The 16,826-nt window shown below is 28.8% G+C and overlaps 1 protein-coding gene, 1 long non-coding RNA gene and 1 pseudogene across 2 annotated transcripts; all 3 read left to right on the plus strand.

Moving 5' to 3' along the window:
• Positions 1 to 3,403: 3,403 nt before the first annotated feature.
• LOC114369280 lies at positions 3,404 to 5,430 on the plus strand (annotated as a pseudogene).
• Positions 5,431 to 9,964: 4,534 nt separating this feature from the next.
• LOC114377670 lies at positions 9,965 to 14,366 on the plus strand. Its single transcript, XM_028336302.1, has 6 exons — positions 9,965 to 10,161; positions 10,448 to 10,603; positions 12,896 to 12,976; positions 13,074 to 13,199; positions 13,346 to 13,441; positions 14,082 to 14,366. The coding sequence occupies exons 1-6, from the start codon at positions 10,062 to 10,064 to the stop codon at positions 14,162 to 14,164; spliced, it is 642 nt and encodes a 213-aa protein (XP_028192103.1). The 5' UTR covers positions 9,965 to 10,061; the 3' UTR covers positions 14,165 to 14,366.
• A 756-nt stretch (positions 14,367 to 15,122) lies between these two features.
• LOC114370282 lies at positions 15,123 to 16,377 on the plus strand. The gene is made up of 3 exons (XR_003657812.1): positions 15,123 to 15,207; positions 15,396 to 15,801; positions 15,992 to 16,377. It is a non-coding gene; the product is annotated as an uncharacterized LOC114370282 (long non-coding RNA).
• Positions 16,378 to 16,826: the final 449 nt, after the last annotated feature.

A 16,826-nucleotide genomic window follows, 5' to 3' on the forward strand; every position in this document is an offset into this window, starting at 1 on the left:
CGATTTTGATCGTTTTCGTCACTGATTATTATTATTATACCTTATTTTCTAAATTGCATTAGGTGAGTCACATTGGGTCTAAATGTCTTACGATCTTATTCCAAATTGGTGCATTTAAAGAAATTTTGAAATAACCTAAAATAATAATTTATCTTAATTATAATTATAGCATGAATCTAATCTTAGGGTATTTTTTTTTCATGTATTTCAAAAATTTTCTACTAACCACCCTCTTTTATTATAGAAATATCTGAATTATCCTTTCCACAGTAAAAAAGGATGTTGGCATAAAAATCCTGAGGTGCGTGAAGTTTTATCCCAAATTTTTAATAAATGTTTCCACCAAAATAGTCCTTAAGTTGGTCTAGAGTCTAGACTAGCAAGTTACTTATAATTAAAATTAAATTTACAAAATTAAGTTTAACCAAACTCTACTTTTCAATTGTAATCCAAACACTCGTTAATCTTTTCTCATATATTCTATGATTTACTACCAAAGTTACGAACCTTGAATACAACATCGACTCTCTGGCCGTGGAGCTTACCAATGAGGAGTTGGCAGAAATTTCTAAAGCGCGCATTTCTTGTTAACGAAGTTGCAGGACACAAGAATTTTACATGTTCAGAATTTGAAAATTACAAGCATTCTTTTGATAATTATTTAAAGAGAAATGCTAGCAATATTTTTTTTTTTATAAATCTACTTCTCATTTCTTATTTAATAAGTCTCTCAATATTTTTTTTAAAAATTTAATCTATAATAAAGAATGTGTTAAAAAATATGTTAAAGAGTTCATTGACACTCTTATCCAAATAAAGACTTTACGTAATCAAGAATTTGTGGTCTATTATTCCTTTTATTCCAAAAATATAACTGATGTTTTAACATTCAATTTTTTTTCACATTGACTAGTGTCATCGGTTTTTAACAAAATATTAAAACTTATACTTCAAAAAATTAATGAATTTATGGAGAGTAAGAATATTTTAATAAAATTATTTCAATAAACAACTTATTTTTTTAATCTGTGTAAAAAAAACTTTAAACATCAATCATTTGTAAATGAAAGAATTATTGAATAAGCATTATGTTTTTTTTAGGGGAGAGGATGGGGGCATCATCATTGGCAAAGAAAAAAAATCCAAATAACTTTAATGTGAGAGGAGGGAAGAAAAGTTTTCAATTCCCTTGACAATAACACTTAAACTATCTGTTGGCTTTTCCAAAACACTTTGAATTCTCATGTGTTTCAACTTATCCAGAAGCTAACAAAATTTCAGTTTTTTTCCAAAAGATTAAAAGCATGTTATTAATATTTTGTATATAATAAAATGTATATTTTTAATGAAATTAAGTGTTCGTTTTTGTTTATTGAATATATATTTATATTTTAAAATATTAATACATAAAGGACTCTTATTTAGTGTTTCACCTTTTGGACCCATAAAAATGTGACCCTGCACCGCAGAATCTTCACAGGGTAACAGCATAATACCAATATCTGTCTGATAATGTCTTGGTTAAGAAATAAGGAGGTAGTGTTCAGCAATTGCGATGAATTGTTTATTATTTGCAAAAGTATATTGCGGTTTTCAATTTCAAAACAAAATAAAACTGGAAAATAACAATAGCAAGTAAATCTATCATATTTTTTTTAGTAAAATGACATATCCTATCTTTACTTCAAAAGAATTGCACAAGTATTTATTAAACTGAAAGGCAAGTCTAGAACAGGCCAAGTCTGAAAAGAACTCAATGAACACTTCCCCAGCATAATCGTATGATGCTTAGCTACAGCAATTGCCATCACTCTGCAGGAACGAGTATAACAATACAAACTGTGATTCACAATTGTCCCAAAAAGCATGAACAGATGACAACGATATACCCCCTCCATTAAAAAGTTAAAAATAAGTATGTAACTATTGCTAAAACACTATCTTGTTAAGTGCCTTTAAACGGAAAATTTCTAACATGATCACAAGTTAATATATCTCCTCATCAATTAGAAGCAAGGAAGGACATGGAGCATTATTCTCAGGCATGGAGGCTCTAACATGACATGAAAACTTCAACAAGTTAATGACATGGAAAGTTGTTTTATGACATGGAGAACTATTATTAGAAGCATTACTCAGACTTCTGAGGCTTAATAGATGGAAAAATTCTAACATGACTTGGCCGTGAAATTTCTAACATATGACAAATTAATGAAATTTCTAACTACTAGCTAGGGTCTAGGACCACATAATTAAGTATTCACAATTTTCATATATAAGGCAGTCCACTTATAAATTATGATCAAGTTTGCTAACTATGTTCTCTCAACAGCACAGGAATGGAAAAATTAGCAAAGTTCTGCTGATAATTCATTGCATTGCAGGTGCATAATCAACAACGTTAGTACGAGGAACAAATTAAATCAAGAACGACATACAAGACAACTTCACTACTGAATAGCATGTACCAAGTTAGGAAGGAGAGGAGTACAAGAAAGGCTAAGGAATCAAATCATATATCATGCATGCATTTTGCATATGACTTGATATTTTGCACGATGCATGCATGCTAAATAGTAATAAAAACAGTGAAAAAGATTGGAAAGTATTACATAAATTAAACATTCTTCATGTTGTTCTTAAAATCGTCTCTCTCTCTATATACAAACATTAAATATTAAACCGGATCTTTTCCCATGATGCTCAAACAAACCTCCTTTGTCATTAAGTCTCAATAGTGTGATATTGTAATTAGTCAATCCCAGAATTTGGCCATTTTTGGTGAAGTATATTGGGCGAAAGAAACATAGAGAATGATGATAACAAGTTGAGAAAACAAAAGACTTGGTCCAAGACGAGTGCACTCTGTATTCCTTCATGTTCCACATTTGGTACACCGTAGGCAACTCGTATTCATCAACATGGCTCCCCACAAAGATAGACAGACATCCTCCCATCACCCTAAAATGATACATTCAAATTTGATCATCAGTTTCAAAATCGAAGAGAGCTAGATGTTGCGGCAGCGTAATCTCTGATAATCTCTTTTCCCTCATATATATCAAACTCAAGGATCACGTAAAGGAATGAAATCTTCACGTGAATAGCAGACCGGGCAATGAAGAGCTCCATTCAATAGCTCCCCTTCGTTATTATTCCTCATCAATGATGTGAATGTAGTGTATATATAGTGATTCTCAAGAGTATAAATTCTCTGCAAGAACCCACAATCTCTACGCTGGAAGATTCTGTACGCAGACCGTGATGGGAAAGGTAAGGTGGAAGTAAGAGTGTATTTTGATAAACATTTCTAGTTGATCCAAATCCTTCATAATAAAAGGGTCTTTTCAATTTTCCTTTCAATTCTAGATTGCTTTGACATGATGTTTTGTTTTCATGTGAGATGGGTTCAGATGATGTCTGCAAAGAAGTGGAATGTGGAAAAGGAACATGTAAACCTTCCAAGAACAGCTCTTTCTTCTTTGAATGCGAGTGTCAACCGGGTTGGAAGCAGAGTCTTTCAATGATGAGTCAGGCTTGAAGTTTCTTCCTCGCATAATTCCCAATTGTAAGCAAAGGATTCTCTCTTAATATGTTCACTATCATATTGCTACTTTATATTGGTGAAATTGTCTACCTTTTAGATGTAAAGAATGCAAAGTGTATATGTAACTTACAAATTCAATGCTGCTTTATTGAATTCAAAGTGGCTGTTATATAGCCTTTATAACTCCTAACAGAATGCTAGAAAATAGCTCACGTACAACTATGTGATTCTCAACAATTGGAAATTCAAAAGCAACAGAATCCTAGATATTAAAAACATAACAATTTAAACTCCTAACTTATAGCAACAGATTGTAACAGAAAGTTAGACTCTTAATTGTAACAGCAAAGACCTCTTCATTAGAAGTAAGGGGGATTAACTACAGAAAAAGAGGCTAGCGAGATAACTTGGTGGAAATTTTACCTAGAAGAACACATTGTCTGCTTGAAGGGTAGAGAAATTTTCTTCATACACTTGGCCCCTATCAGAGTTGTCTTGACTAATATGTTTAAGTAAATAATATTTGGACACCTACAATGCGAAGTGTGACACCTAGTGAGAGAGAGATAAAAAGAGAAATATATAGGAATTATAGATGATATAATGTGACAGGAATTAGGATGAGAGATTGTAGAGAGGAATGATCGATAGGTGTAGATAGATATTTGAAAAAATTGAGTGTTAAAAAATTATTACTCAATGTGTTACATGAATGGTAACACAAATGTTTTTCTGTTATTAAAAAAATTTGGTGACCACCTCTTGCCCTATCTAAACCATCTAAACCAGTATAGAGAAAGAAATAAAAAAAAGAAAAAGAAAAAGTGATAGATGTGATACAAAATGATGAACATCTTATATGATGTGATAAAAAAATACTGAAAAAAGAAATATCAATTAAACCCTTGAGGTATACACAAAATACTACTCTATATAAGTATTAAACAAAAAATGCATTTTTAATGTCATAAAAAAACTCAAAATTTTAAAACTTTAACAGGATTTAGAATTCTTATTCTTTATATAAGTATTAAATTAAATGAAAAAATAAATACAAAAATTTCTCAATATTTAGAATTATTTTTTTATAATGGTCCGCAATTGCATAATTTTCAAGATAACTAATCTTTAATCCGTAATAGTAACACGATGCAATCCCATAAAGTTGTGAAGTAGAGGATTACTATAGTTATACCATAATCTGTCCAAAATTTCGTCCAACGCAACAAAAACTGAGAGGAAATTACATAAGAGAATTAAGTCAAAATACAAAATTGCAGTACACTAATCCACCACAACTAAACCTGCTATCCAATGTTTGTGGCAAATTGTTTCAGATCATATAATTTGTTTTTAACTTATTATACGTTTAGCAAGTGCCACATGGAACCGTACAACTTACTAATGAACGACAACAGTGATTAGCAACAATTTTTTTTAACACATTCTTTTTATAAGTTAAAGTTCATGTGGCTCTTACTAATTTGGGAATAAAAATAAGACCTACATAAATTCCATTCAATAAGAAAAAGTGCATAAATAAGTGTTAGAATATATAAAACTAGTAGTATTAGTTGTTATAGAAAATGTTACTAGTATTACTCTTAAAAGTATTTCATTGTTTTTCATGCCCAAAGATTTGCATGGTATGTAGGCACATTGGACTACTCTTACTCCAAAGCCCCTGCCCCTGTTCAACAAAAGGCAACAAAACCCAATGAGTCAATTTTTTATGGTAATTGAAAGATATAACTACTGGCATCTCATACTTCAATTTGATAATTTTTCTTATGAGATATCAATAGCATTTTGTTTATTGTAGCTTGCCATTGGGTTGATTGTGGAGGTGGCTCATGCAACAAGACATCCATGTTCTCCTATAATTGTGAATGCGATGCTGGCTATTACAATCTCTAAATGTCACTGCATTCCCTTGCTTCAGAGAATGTAAGATTACAAACCACATTCATAGTTAACACGATACCATTCGTTTTAAGGGAATAGTATGTTCTATGATTGATGTTGATGTAAAAAAAGGATTTTACCTATGTTCAGATTATTGTACCACTAAGTAGTTGTAGATAATTTATTTGAGATTTAAATTTTTTTTGTTTAAGGTTCTTTGGGATGGGTTACTCTGAACTTGGAATATCAATGACAAACTCATCTACTTCTACACCACCAGCTTTGAATGACAACATTAAGAATGAGGGTAAGTTCACAAGCATTTGGTTTTTCCTTATCTTTGCTCATCCAACAGGTCTTTATTGAGACTTTGCATACATGTTGTTCTTTCCAAAAATCTCCAGAGAAACTGGAATTTGATCAATTAATATATCGACCTGCTTAAACAGTTGAAAAATCAAGGTATGAACATGGTCATATGGTTATCAAAATTGCCATTCCGTTTGTTATAGATTGAAAAACAATAATTTTGATGTAAAATAATTTATTAATTATTTTTTAGAAAAAATGAGTTAATTTATATTTATTTACTATCATAAAAATCACTTAAAAAATTGTGATAAATTATTCAAAATAGCCTTTAATTATAATAACATTTTATATTATTTTCAGTTTTTGATTATTTCGTAAAGATGAAACTAACATAGAAATTAAAATAAGTATAAGTAATTATATAGAAAAAGTGAATTTTTTATTTAAAAAAATGCAACAACGGACCATATATAAGACTGTTTTTCTAACTTATAGTCACAAATTAACTTGTTAAGCTATATACTGTAGATTGTTCTAGCCATGTTATGGCAATGCATGATCCTTGTGCGTGTTTGAATTAGTAGGAGTGATTGGTGTTTGATCAAATTTTCAAGTCAAAGTGTAATAAAAAGAGACTAAAAGTTATTTTTATGATTATGTCGGAGTTACGGGAATGTGAATCTAAACACGTTATTGATTATAATCATATATTCCGTGTACACGTGATGATTCATTTTCTATTTTTGTTTATTTAATATTTAGCATTGATTTAGCAGGTAGCTCGATTCTAGAAGGAAGCTCCTTTTGGCTGGTCATGCTAATTATGTTTATTGCATATAGCTTCAATTACAATAGAATAATAGCCGGATGATTTTAGCAGTATCTCATTTTATGCTATTAATTTGGCCAGGGATCAGTAAATAAGGCATCACAGAATAAGGGTTTTAATACATGACATGCAGTTTTAGTTATTAGCACACGATTTGTCCTTTTTTTAAAAATTCTCTTTATTTATACAGTTATTCCAGAGAATATTAATGTGATATTTGAGAGTGGAGATAGTATACCATGGCTTGTGTTAAGAATAGTTTGATAATATGATTCGATGAACGTTCTTTGAGGTGTATCGTAGTGTGTTTTTTTTATCATAGTAAATATATAAAAAGGGTACAAGGAGTAGAACCCATATTCAAGAAGTCTTGAGGTGTATCGTAGTGTGTTTTTTTTATCATAGTAAATATATAAAAAGGGTACAAGGAGTGGAACCCATATTCAAGAAGTCTTGAGGTGTATTATAGTGTCACTCAGACCAATGATCCAGAAAATGGCATTAATGAGGCGGGAATGAAGGATGTCTATCATGTTTTTGTGAAATAGACACATCCATTTTGCTTTTTTTCTTTCTTTCCCCTCATCATTAATAAGAGCCCATGAAAATCAAAGGTAAAGTGATGGGCATTAATTCAATAAGGATGCAAATTGAAGCTATTTAAAGATATTCCAAACTAACCCCATCGACCGGATTGAATTGAATCAATTTTTTAAGAGAAAAATTATTCAATTCAATCATTTTAGTTTTTTTAATTAATTATTCATTTTATTTGATTAAAAATTTAAATCTAATTTAATTTAAAGTGATTTAGATTAGAGCCATTTTTAGTTTTAAACTTATGTTTGCTTTTCTTTTGGAAAAAATATTAAATAAATGATAATATATAATAAACATCATAAAAAATCATTGAAGATATTAAATATATATTTTATAAGTTAATAAACAACTAATAGTAGTATAACTATTTAAATATATACTATTAAAAGTAAATTTACACAAATAATGTAACTTTAACCCAATAGTTACTAAAAATTATCTTTAATTAAACATATTTTTCACAAATAAATATAAGTTATAGGATATACTTCTCAGACTTGATAAACCTTCATTTTTAGTGGACGGTCCAATATTTACTTAGTATTAAGAGAACCTTGCGAAACTAATTAAGGTAAGAGAACTTTATCTTTTATTAAATCATAAGCTATTTATTACATATACTCTTACCTGAGCATTGCTAACCTGAGTGTCAACATATCTTTGCAGGTATACTCTATCACCATTAGATGAGGAGCTCACAGAAGACCATTCGATTGTGACAAATTTAGTAAGAATATGTGATAATTTTATAAATATATAAAAAAATAAAAATGTAAACATGAGTAAAAATATAAATTTATTAATAAAAATATATGTATACACTCTCTTTGTTTTTAATTATAAGAACTTTTCAATTAATTTACGTCTCTTAAGAAATATAATTAATTTAATTAATCACATTAAACTTATCATTTAATTGTACTATCATTTAAAATTATTCTTTTTTTATTTCTTTATCTACTTAATTATTTTTTATTAATGTTTCAAGAAAAAATAATTAAGTAATAATATATAGGAAAAAATAATTAATACATCTAAAAATTTTAAAAATTTCTTATAAAAAGAGAAAAATAAATTTTTGAAAAAAATAATCTTGTAATCAGAAATAAAAGGAGTATAACTTTAGTTTGAATTACAAAATTAAATTTGAAATAAGATTCAATCCAATAAAAAAAATTGATTTTTTCAATTTATGATTCATTTGATTTTCAGTTTTTGGATCCATTTTCATTTTTGTTTTGATTAGATTGGTTGATGAACAACACCTAAGCACATGGTTTTGGCAAATCAAATCAGAAATAAATAACTGACTCATACGTGTTTGAATAAATCAAAATAAAAATGAAAAGAAAAAAGGGGTTGACTATTCATTTCATATTCACATTGGCCGGTTGCATGACCCAAAATCTTTATTATCCTTACTACGTAAAGCATCACAATTTGCGACACGTGTACATACATGAATTAAAAAGTGACTACTAAAAAATCAAGTAATTTCATGAAAACGTTCGAGAGACACCCAACGTTCTATTTAAAATCTAAAGAGAAAAAGAGAAATGTAAATATAAGATTGATATGTGATACGAAGAAGAAAGATGGAGAGAAATAAAATTAGAAATAATTTGTCTCAATTATTCTTTCGGTTTCTATGCAAAAATTAACATTGATATTTTAATGAATTTATGATTAGTAAATAATTGTGCTTTTAAAGCAACATACAATTGGAAATTACTTGTTGTGAACATAACATTAATATAAAATATTGTTGTTAATAATTATTTAATGCGGCCTCTCATTTCAACATTTTTTAATTCATGACACTTAATCTATTACAAATTTTAATTTAGTTTTATTTAGATCAATGATATATTAGTAATTATTAAGTTAGTGTAGATGAAAAGATATTTCTTAAAAAAATATGCCTGTCAAGAAATCAGTTCTGAACAAGAGTGTTCATGGACTGATCCAATTCAATGAAAATAAAAAAAAATCAATCAAAAAATTAAAAACAAAATAAACCGAATGGATAAAATATTTAAAATATCAATTTTTTTATTAGATCGAATTTTAAATTTGCTTTTCAAAACCTACCAATTCCAATCCAAACAGAACTATATATATTATATATTTTTATTCGTAATTTAATGATATCGTTTATATTTTTATTTCTTATATATTTGTAAAATGATCACATAACTTGTACCCATTTATATAAAATATATTTAATTAAAAATATTTTTTCTTATTAATTAGTTTGAGTTAAGATGCATATATAAAATTATCAAGTTGAATAAATTTATTTTTGATATAGTATATCTTTTAAAAAATCATATTACTATTAGTTATATATATAATGACATATAAAAACAATGCTTGATACTTTTATTTATTTTTGTTATATTTATTATATATATTTTCATTTATTTAATATTTTCTAAAAAAATAAAAGTAAGATTAGAAGTAAAAATCGATTCAATCCATATCAATTTAAAATAGACCGGATTAAAATTTTAAACAAAATCGATTAACACATGAATTAACAAAGCAGAAATAATTAAATTAATTTTTTTTTAAAAAAAACCGATGGAAATCCAATTCGAAAAAATATCATATACAGAAAAACAACATTTGATAGAAACAATACTCCAGTCAAAGACTCAACTTCCAACGACATGTCCACGCACTGCCTTTTGGTCGTAGCCATGTTCCACCATTTATTAATTTGTATGCTTGATTTTCACACTTGTCCACGAGTCATTCAAATTCAAATACAAGTACCCCAAATATCTAAGCCTTGTTTGCTTTTTCTAGTGTTAGCTTTTTATGTTATGTGAGGCCCTTCCTCTCATTCTCTTTTGACTTTCTCAAATGGCCTTTGCAAGTGTCGTAGCCATTGTCGCATTTCTTCTTCTACAACCTCTTTCAGCTACTTCTGACCTCCTTTCTCCTCTGCTTTCTCCCATCTTTGGTTTGTAACCATTTCTTCTACACTCTTTTCTATATGTTTGTTTATTTTCATTTCCCGGCTTCTAATTTCTTGAGTGTTCATCTAAGGATTTGCATGGATCTTTTAATTAACAAGATAGTGGATATGGTTCTTGCATGCAAAAAAATTGTGTATTTTTATACCATTTCTTGTTGATCCAAATCCTTCATAAAAGGGTCTTTTCAAAAAAAAAATTTGACAGCTTGGGAATACTAAATTGCTTTGACATGATGATGTTTTGTTTTGTTTTCATGTGAGATGGTTTCAGATGATGTATGCAAAGAAGTGGAATGTGGAAAAGGAACATGTAAACCTTCCAAGAACAGCACTTTCTTCTTTGAATGCGAGTGCCACCCGGGTTGGAAGAGAGCTCCTTCAAATGATAAGATGGGTTTGAAGTTTCTTCCTTGCATAGTTCCCAATTGTAAGAAATGAACACTCTTAGTCACCTAAAGAAAAAACAAAATATGTGTTGTTCTCTCTTGATTTAATCTTGACTGCCTCTAACCAGCAAATATATTTGTTGATGACAAATGTTTAACTTCCATCCAGTGCCATACTAAAATAGTGACTATGCAAGTGTAGTAATTTTTTTTAATTAAATAGTTCAGAGTTCAAATTCTTAGGTGCAGAAGGACAGACCAACCTAAGGAGGAGGTGATCCCCCTGTTTTTTTTTTTTTCAATTTAAAAGATTAATATATTAAATTTTTATTTTATTTTAAATAGATTTGATTGTTTTTATTAAGTAACAAAATCTGATTTGAAACTGATTATATTTTTAAAATTTTAAATTATTATGCAATTGGTTTTATCTATTAAATCTTTTTTAAATTATAAAACGACAATAGTCTTTTTCTAAGAAATCTTATTTCAATATTATATTTTATCAAAATTTAGTTATTATATAATAAATTTTTATCTTCTAACCTTTTGAAATTATAAAATTAGTAGTAATTTTATATTTTTTTAAGAAATTATATCAAAATATTATATTTCATTAAATTATTAAATTTTAGTTGTTATATAATCAGTTTTTATTTTCTTTATTAATATGTAGTTGTTAAACTCTATTTTGATAAAATAATATGGAAGATACTTTTTTATTGAATATTTATTAGTATATGTTGAAAACAAAATTGTTGAAAATTAGTAGTTATTGATTATTTTCATGACATAAAAAAAATGAAAGATATTATGTGTGCTTATTTTGGGTGATAAGACGTCATGTGTTTTGATAGATTATTAATATATTTAATGTGTTGGATGTGTTTTATTTTGTGTGATTGATCTCCCTCTCCTCATGTCCGTCTCAGCCGTAATTGGTATTGAGTATGAAATAAATCATATTAAGAGAATAATATTTATGTATGTTTATGATTTCTGATGAGGATTAATTACTTTTTCAGACTGTGAATATTTCATACTAATACCATAATTAATAAAAAAAATAAGTAAAATAGTAACATAGTTACTAGACGTAGCAAAACGGATTAATGGGACTGATGTGAGTTGCGGGTCATAGTCGGTTGAGCCCAAAGAATCAAATTTAATTTGAGCCTTTAAAACTTAGTGAAAGTTTAGTTTTTTGAATTTTTAACAAGTTTATTCGGTTAAATATGGATTGGATTTGGTGAATTTGTATGTTAGCAACCCCATGTTTGGCACAAAACTAGCAGGTCAGTATCTATCAGAGGTGCAGGATCCTTTGTGTGGGATTTCATCTTAAAATCAAATGTCTGTCAGAATAGACTATTCACCAATTTCCTTCATATATCTGTCCTTTGAAGGAGCTGTAATTAGTTTGCTGGCACTAGAACGTGAATTATATGAAGGATAGAGGATCTGTTCGTCGATCTGTGGAGGGGTGGTGGGTTCAAATTTATTCTGACATTTTTTTTGCCTATAAAAAAGTACTAAAAATAACTCACGTTTAATATAGACTCAAAATTTTAAGCTTATGTCCTATATTTTATTGGCAGGTTCAGATTTTGTTAATTAATCGGTCCATTTTATCACCTCTAATAATAACACATGATTGGTTTTTCAAAAACAAATTGATATGTTTTTCATTTTCTTCTTGCTGTCTAGTTTGGCCGCATGTGGTTAAGAAGTCTATGGTTTTTGCTTATTCAGTGGAATTGTCTGATGTGGTCTTATGTGGATAATCTTGGATTTTTAGAATCTTGAGTTTAAGTCTAATTCAACCCCAAAAATTAACTTAAGGAGTGGTGGCTGTCCCTCACTTATATATTTTAACTTGACTTTATTTATAGTCGATGTGAGACTTGAATTTTTCCTAATACATTCCCTCACGTCCAACACTTCTTGGACTTGATGTGTGGATAACAATGGTGGATGACCCTTTGGATTAATATTGGATATACTCCGATATCATCTTAGATTTTTAGAATTTGAATTTGGACCTAATAGATAAACAATATACATTATTACATTATTTTGATTGTCATCGACAAATGTTAGTAATATATTTTCGATCATTTCTAATACTTTTTTTATTAGATAAAATTCATGTGAGTCCTACTAATTTACAAATGAGACTCACTAAATGGGACATAATACCCACTTGAATTTCACCCAATAAAAAAGTGTGTCTACAAAATTGTATCAGAAAGTATAGTATTGGCAATATTCTCTTAATAGTATTTGATTGTTTCATCATATTCTGAATGATTTGCATGATATATCCTCTGTAGGTACATTGGACTACTCTTGCTCCAAAGCCCCTGCCCCTGTTCAAGAAAAGTCAACAAAATCCAATGAGTCGATTTTTGATGGTAATTGAAAGATAATAACTATAGTCTATAGGCATCTCATATTTCAATTTGATATTTTTATGACATATCATAACATTTGGTAAGTGCATTGTTGTAGCTTGCCACTGGATTGATTGTGGTGGTGGCTCATGCAACAAGACATCCAAGTTCTCCTATAGTTGTGAGTGTGATGTAGGCTATGACAACCTCCTAAATGTCACTACCTTCCCTTGCTTCAGAGAATGTAAGATTGCAAACCTCATTCATAGTTCATACCATTTGTTTTAAGGAAATTATATATAAAAAAATGTTTTGATCTATGTTCACAGTGTATCTCCAAAGTAATTGTTGAAGATAACTCAATTGAGATTTGAAATTTGTGTGTTTAAGGTTCTCTTGGCTTGGGTTGCTCTGAACTTGGAATATCAGTGAAAAACTCATCTACTTCTGCACCACCGACTTTGAATGATAACAGCAAGAATGAAGGTTTGGTTTTTTCTTATATTTGTTCATCAAACAGAAGTTTTTTTTTTCTTTTCCTTTTTCTGACTTCAAACTGAAGTTTTAGTTGTTGTATAAGTTGGTCTTTATTGAGACCTTGCATATATATTATTGTTTCTAGGGTAAAATTAGTTTTTTTTCTTCAAAATATTTCGAAATTTAGTTTTAGTTTTCTATATACAAAAATTTAACAAGTTTATATTCCCTACATTTTATTAGAAAACATATATTTTTAGTTTCTGATGAGCTAAAATCACATCATTTTTAATAAATTTAAGAAAATTAAAAACGTGTTAAATAATTTTAGGGATTAAAGTTAAATTTCGAAATATTTTGAGAAACCAAAACTATGTTTTACTCTTCTAAAATCTAAATAGACATAACTTAAACAGTTGAAAAATCAGACTTCTTTTATATTCTTTCTTTCTTTTGGTATAAATATTGTCCTATTGTTATCGAAATTGCAATTAGAGACTGTTTTTCTAACTTATTGACGGAAACCAACTTGTGAAGCTATATATATATATATTTGTGGTAGGCATGTTGTGACAGTGTATAATCCTAATCATAATATCGTGTACTCGTGATAAATCCTTTTTGATATTTAATATTTTGGGTTTATCAGGTAGCTCAATTCTACAAGGAAATTCCCTTCGGCTGGTCATGCTAATTATGTTCGTGGCAAAGCTCCATTTGCAAATAGGATAAGTGTTGGATGGTCTTAGCAGCATCTCATTTTATTGTATTAATTTACTGGTGTTCATATAAATAAAAATAAGGCATCACATCAGGGTTTTAATACATGACAGTTTTGGTTATTATATATTTCACGATTTGTCCTTTTTTTTCGTTAAACAATTATTTCAGGGTATATTAATGTGATGATCGAGGGTCTTGTAGCTTTTGTGCTTCCCAAGTGTCACGAAACTGTATATTTGTTTGATTTTGTATTCATGTAACTTGCGTAGGTTCCAGAATTTCTCTACAAGTATTAATGTAAATGGAGCCCAGGAGGAAAAACTGGAAGAGATGTTAACGGAAAATGTTTTCTAAGAAAATGACAATTTAGTTCAATGCATATTTCACTTTTAGCTCATAAATACATTTTATAATAATTAAATGTTAAATGATTTTATTAATAAAAAGTCTTAAAAAAATCAAGTTAACTTCTTTGGCCTTGGAACTAAAACTATTATTCTTTATTGAAAAATTAAAATACTCCTCAAGTTATATGTCCACTTCTAAAAGCAAATTTGTTTTTATTGATCTGTCTATTTAAAAGTTTGAGATAATATTAGTTGTTATCTTAATAATTAAAATCTTATCTTTACGTAATTTTTAAATACTTTACACACTTATTATAAACAAAAGAAATAATAGTGGTCATATAAGAAAACTAAAAACGCAGCAAAAAATAATAATAAGAAAACTAAAAGTAACTAACATAAATAAGAACAATGACTACATTTCTTAATTTGTTTGTTACAAAATAATAGTGAATATACTTTTTTTTTTCAAAATATTTAGTAAGAAGTTACACTTTAAGGCTACATGAGAAGTCTTTTAAACCTAGTAAGCCAACTTATTTAAAATATAACACATTGAATTATATATAATATAAAATTCAAATAAAAATTATAACACGTTACATTACCAACAAAATAATAAATAAATAAGAAATGAAATAGAAGGAGTATAGAACTTTATTTTCCAAGTAACTTATCACCAACTGGACAATGGTTGAAGATTTGGTAATGTTGGTTCACTGATGCTTATGATTTTACTAAATACTTCATTACAGCTGCGAATTTTTAAGAAGAAAATTATGGGTTTTTTTTTTTTCTTAGCAAGTTGTAAAAATTAATAATGCATCTTGCTTTTGCTTATTTGTCCAACTGTCCTTCATTCATATATCCATGTTGTTGTTAATCATGCACAGGAATATAAAGAGATGATGAGGCCTTTTATGTGGTGATAGTGTTCTAATGAAGACCCTTAGTCTAGTACAAGCTGCTGCCATTGCTGCAGAACGCAGATTACAGTATGAGATATGTTGTGGTTCTCAATCTGGTGGTGACTATGAAGTTGCCAAGAACATTGTGCAGCATAAGGGGAAAAATGTAAGAAGTTCAAGTTTACCTGTTAACTCATCATCTAGTACTCCTAATTTTGTAGATTTGACTATGGATACACACAAAATTGGATCTAAACGACGAATATGCCGTGGATCAGAAAGCACTTCACATTCTCAATGCAAATCAAGTGTGTCATCTAGTGATAATAGAACTCTTCATTCTGAAGAATCTGGAATGTGAGAGTGTGTGATCTGCACTCTGTTGAATAAAGTAAGCATCCAAATTCCAAATATATATCATTGATTATTTTTTCCATTCTTACTAAGTATAATAAATAAGAGGTAGAAAGTAAAGTATTCACTTAAGAGGAATTGAATTCTACTTGAAATTACCATACAATTAACACTACCTATGGCCTTATAACATGATGCATTTTCTAATGCTTGTTGTACCATCGCAGAGTCGCATATGCGAGTTATGAGGCAATCGCCAAAAGATGTTAGTACCAAATACAACAAAACTTGGTCTTGAAAATTTTGTACGTTGGAAAACAATGTCAAGTTGGACAAGTGCTCAGCCTGTGACCAGTGGAGATACTCTTATGGCTCAGCAGTATCAAACCTTGGTACTTGGCAGAAGAACTGTGTAATTTGCTTTGTTGGTTTTTTGGCTTTAGTCTTCACAAGCACTCTGTTTTTGGTCGTTTACTACCCATATGTGGGATGCTATCAGTATAAACACAGAAGAAGCTAACATGATGTAGGGTTTAAGGGGCACGAAATTAATATAAACATTTCTATAAGTAAAATACAAAAAGTCTTAGCAATCTTCTTATGTGCATATATCTCTTGGAAATAATATAACTTGTGCTGTAAATATACACTTCATACACTAGAAGTCTTAGCAATCTTGTTATGGGCCTTTTGTTTTCATGAAAAACAACAACCATTAAAATCAATGGAAAAATAATCAAATACATGGTGAACACCATGTATAAATTATTAAATAATTTATGCTTACTTTAAAATAATTTTTTATCACATTATTATTAAAATCATATCTTTTCTTACTTTTTATCTATGCTTCTCTTCAATGTACAATTTCACCTCCATCCATTGGGCCCTCATGGCAGAGGTCCACTGGTGCACAACTATGTATCTAATTAACAAACTTTTTCTATTTGATACTTATCAGGAAAAAAATGGCTTATCAATATCAATGTATAGGAAACATCGCTTCTGTTCATACTACAAGTTTTTTTTTTTTTGTCAAAATTGAATAATCATGACACCAAC

The sequence above is a fragment of the Glycine soja genome, chromosome 2 (assembly GCF_004193775.1).
Source record: "Glycine soja cultivar W05 chromosome 2, ASM419377v2, whole genome shotgun sequence".
In the NCBI taxonomy this organism is placed as follows: domain Eukaryota; kingdom Viridiplantae; phylum Streptophyta; class Magnoliopsida; order Fabales; family Fabaceae; genus Glycine; species Glycine soja.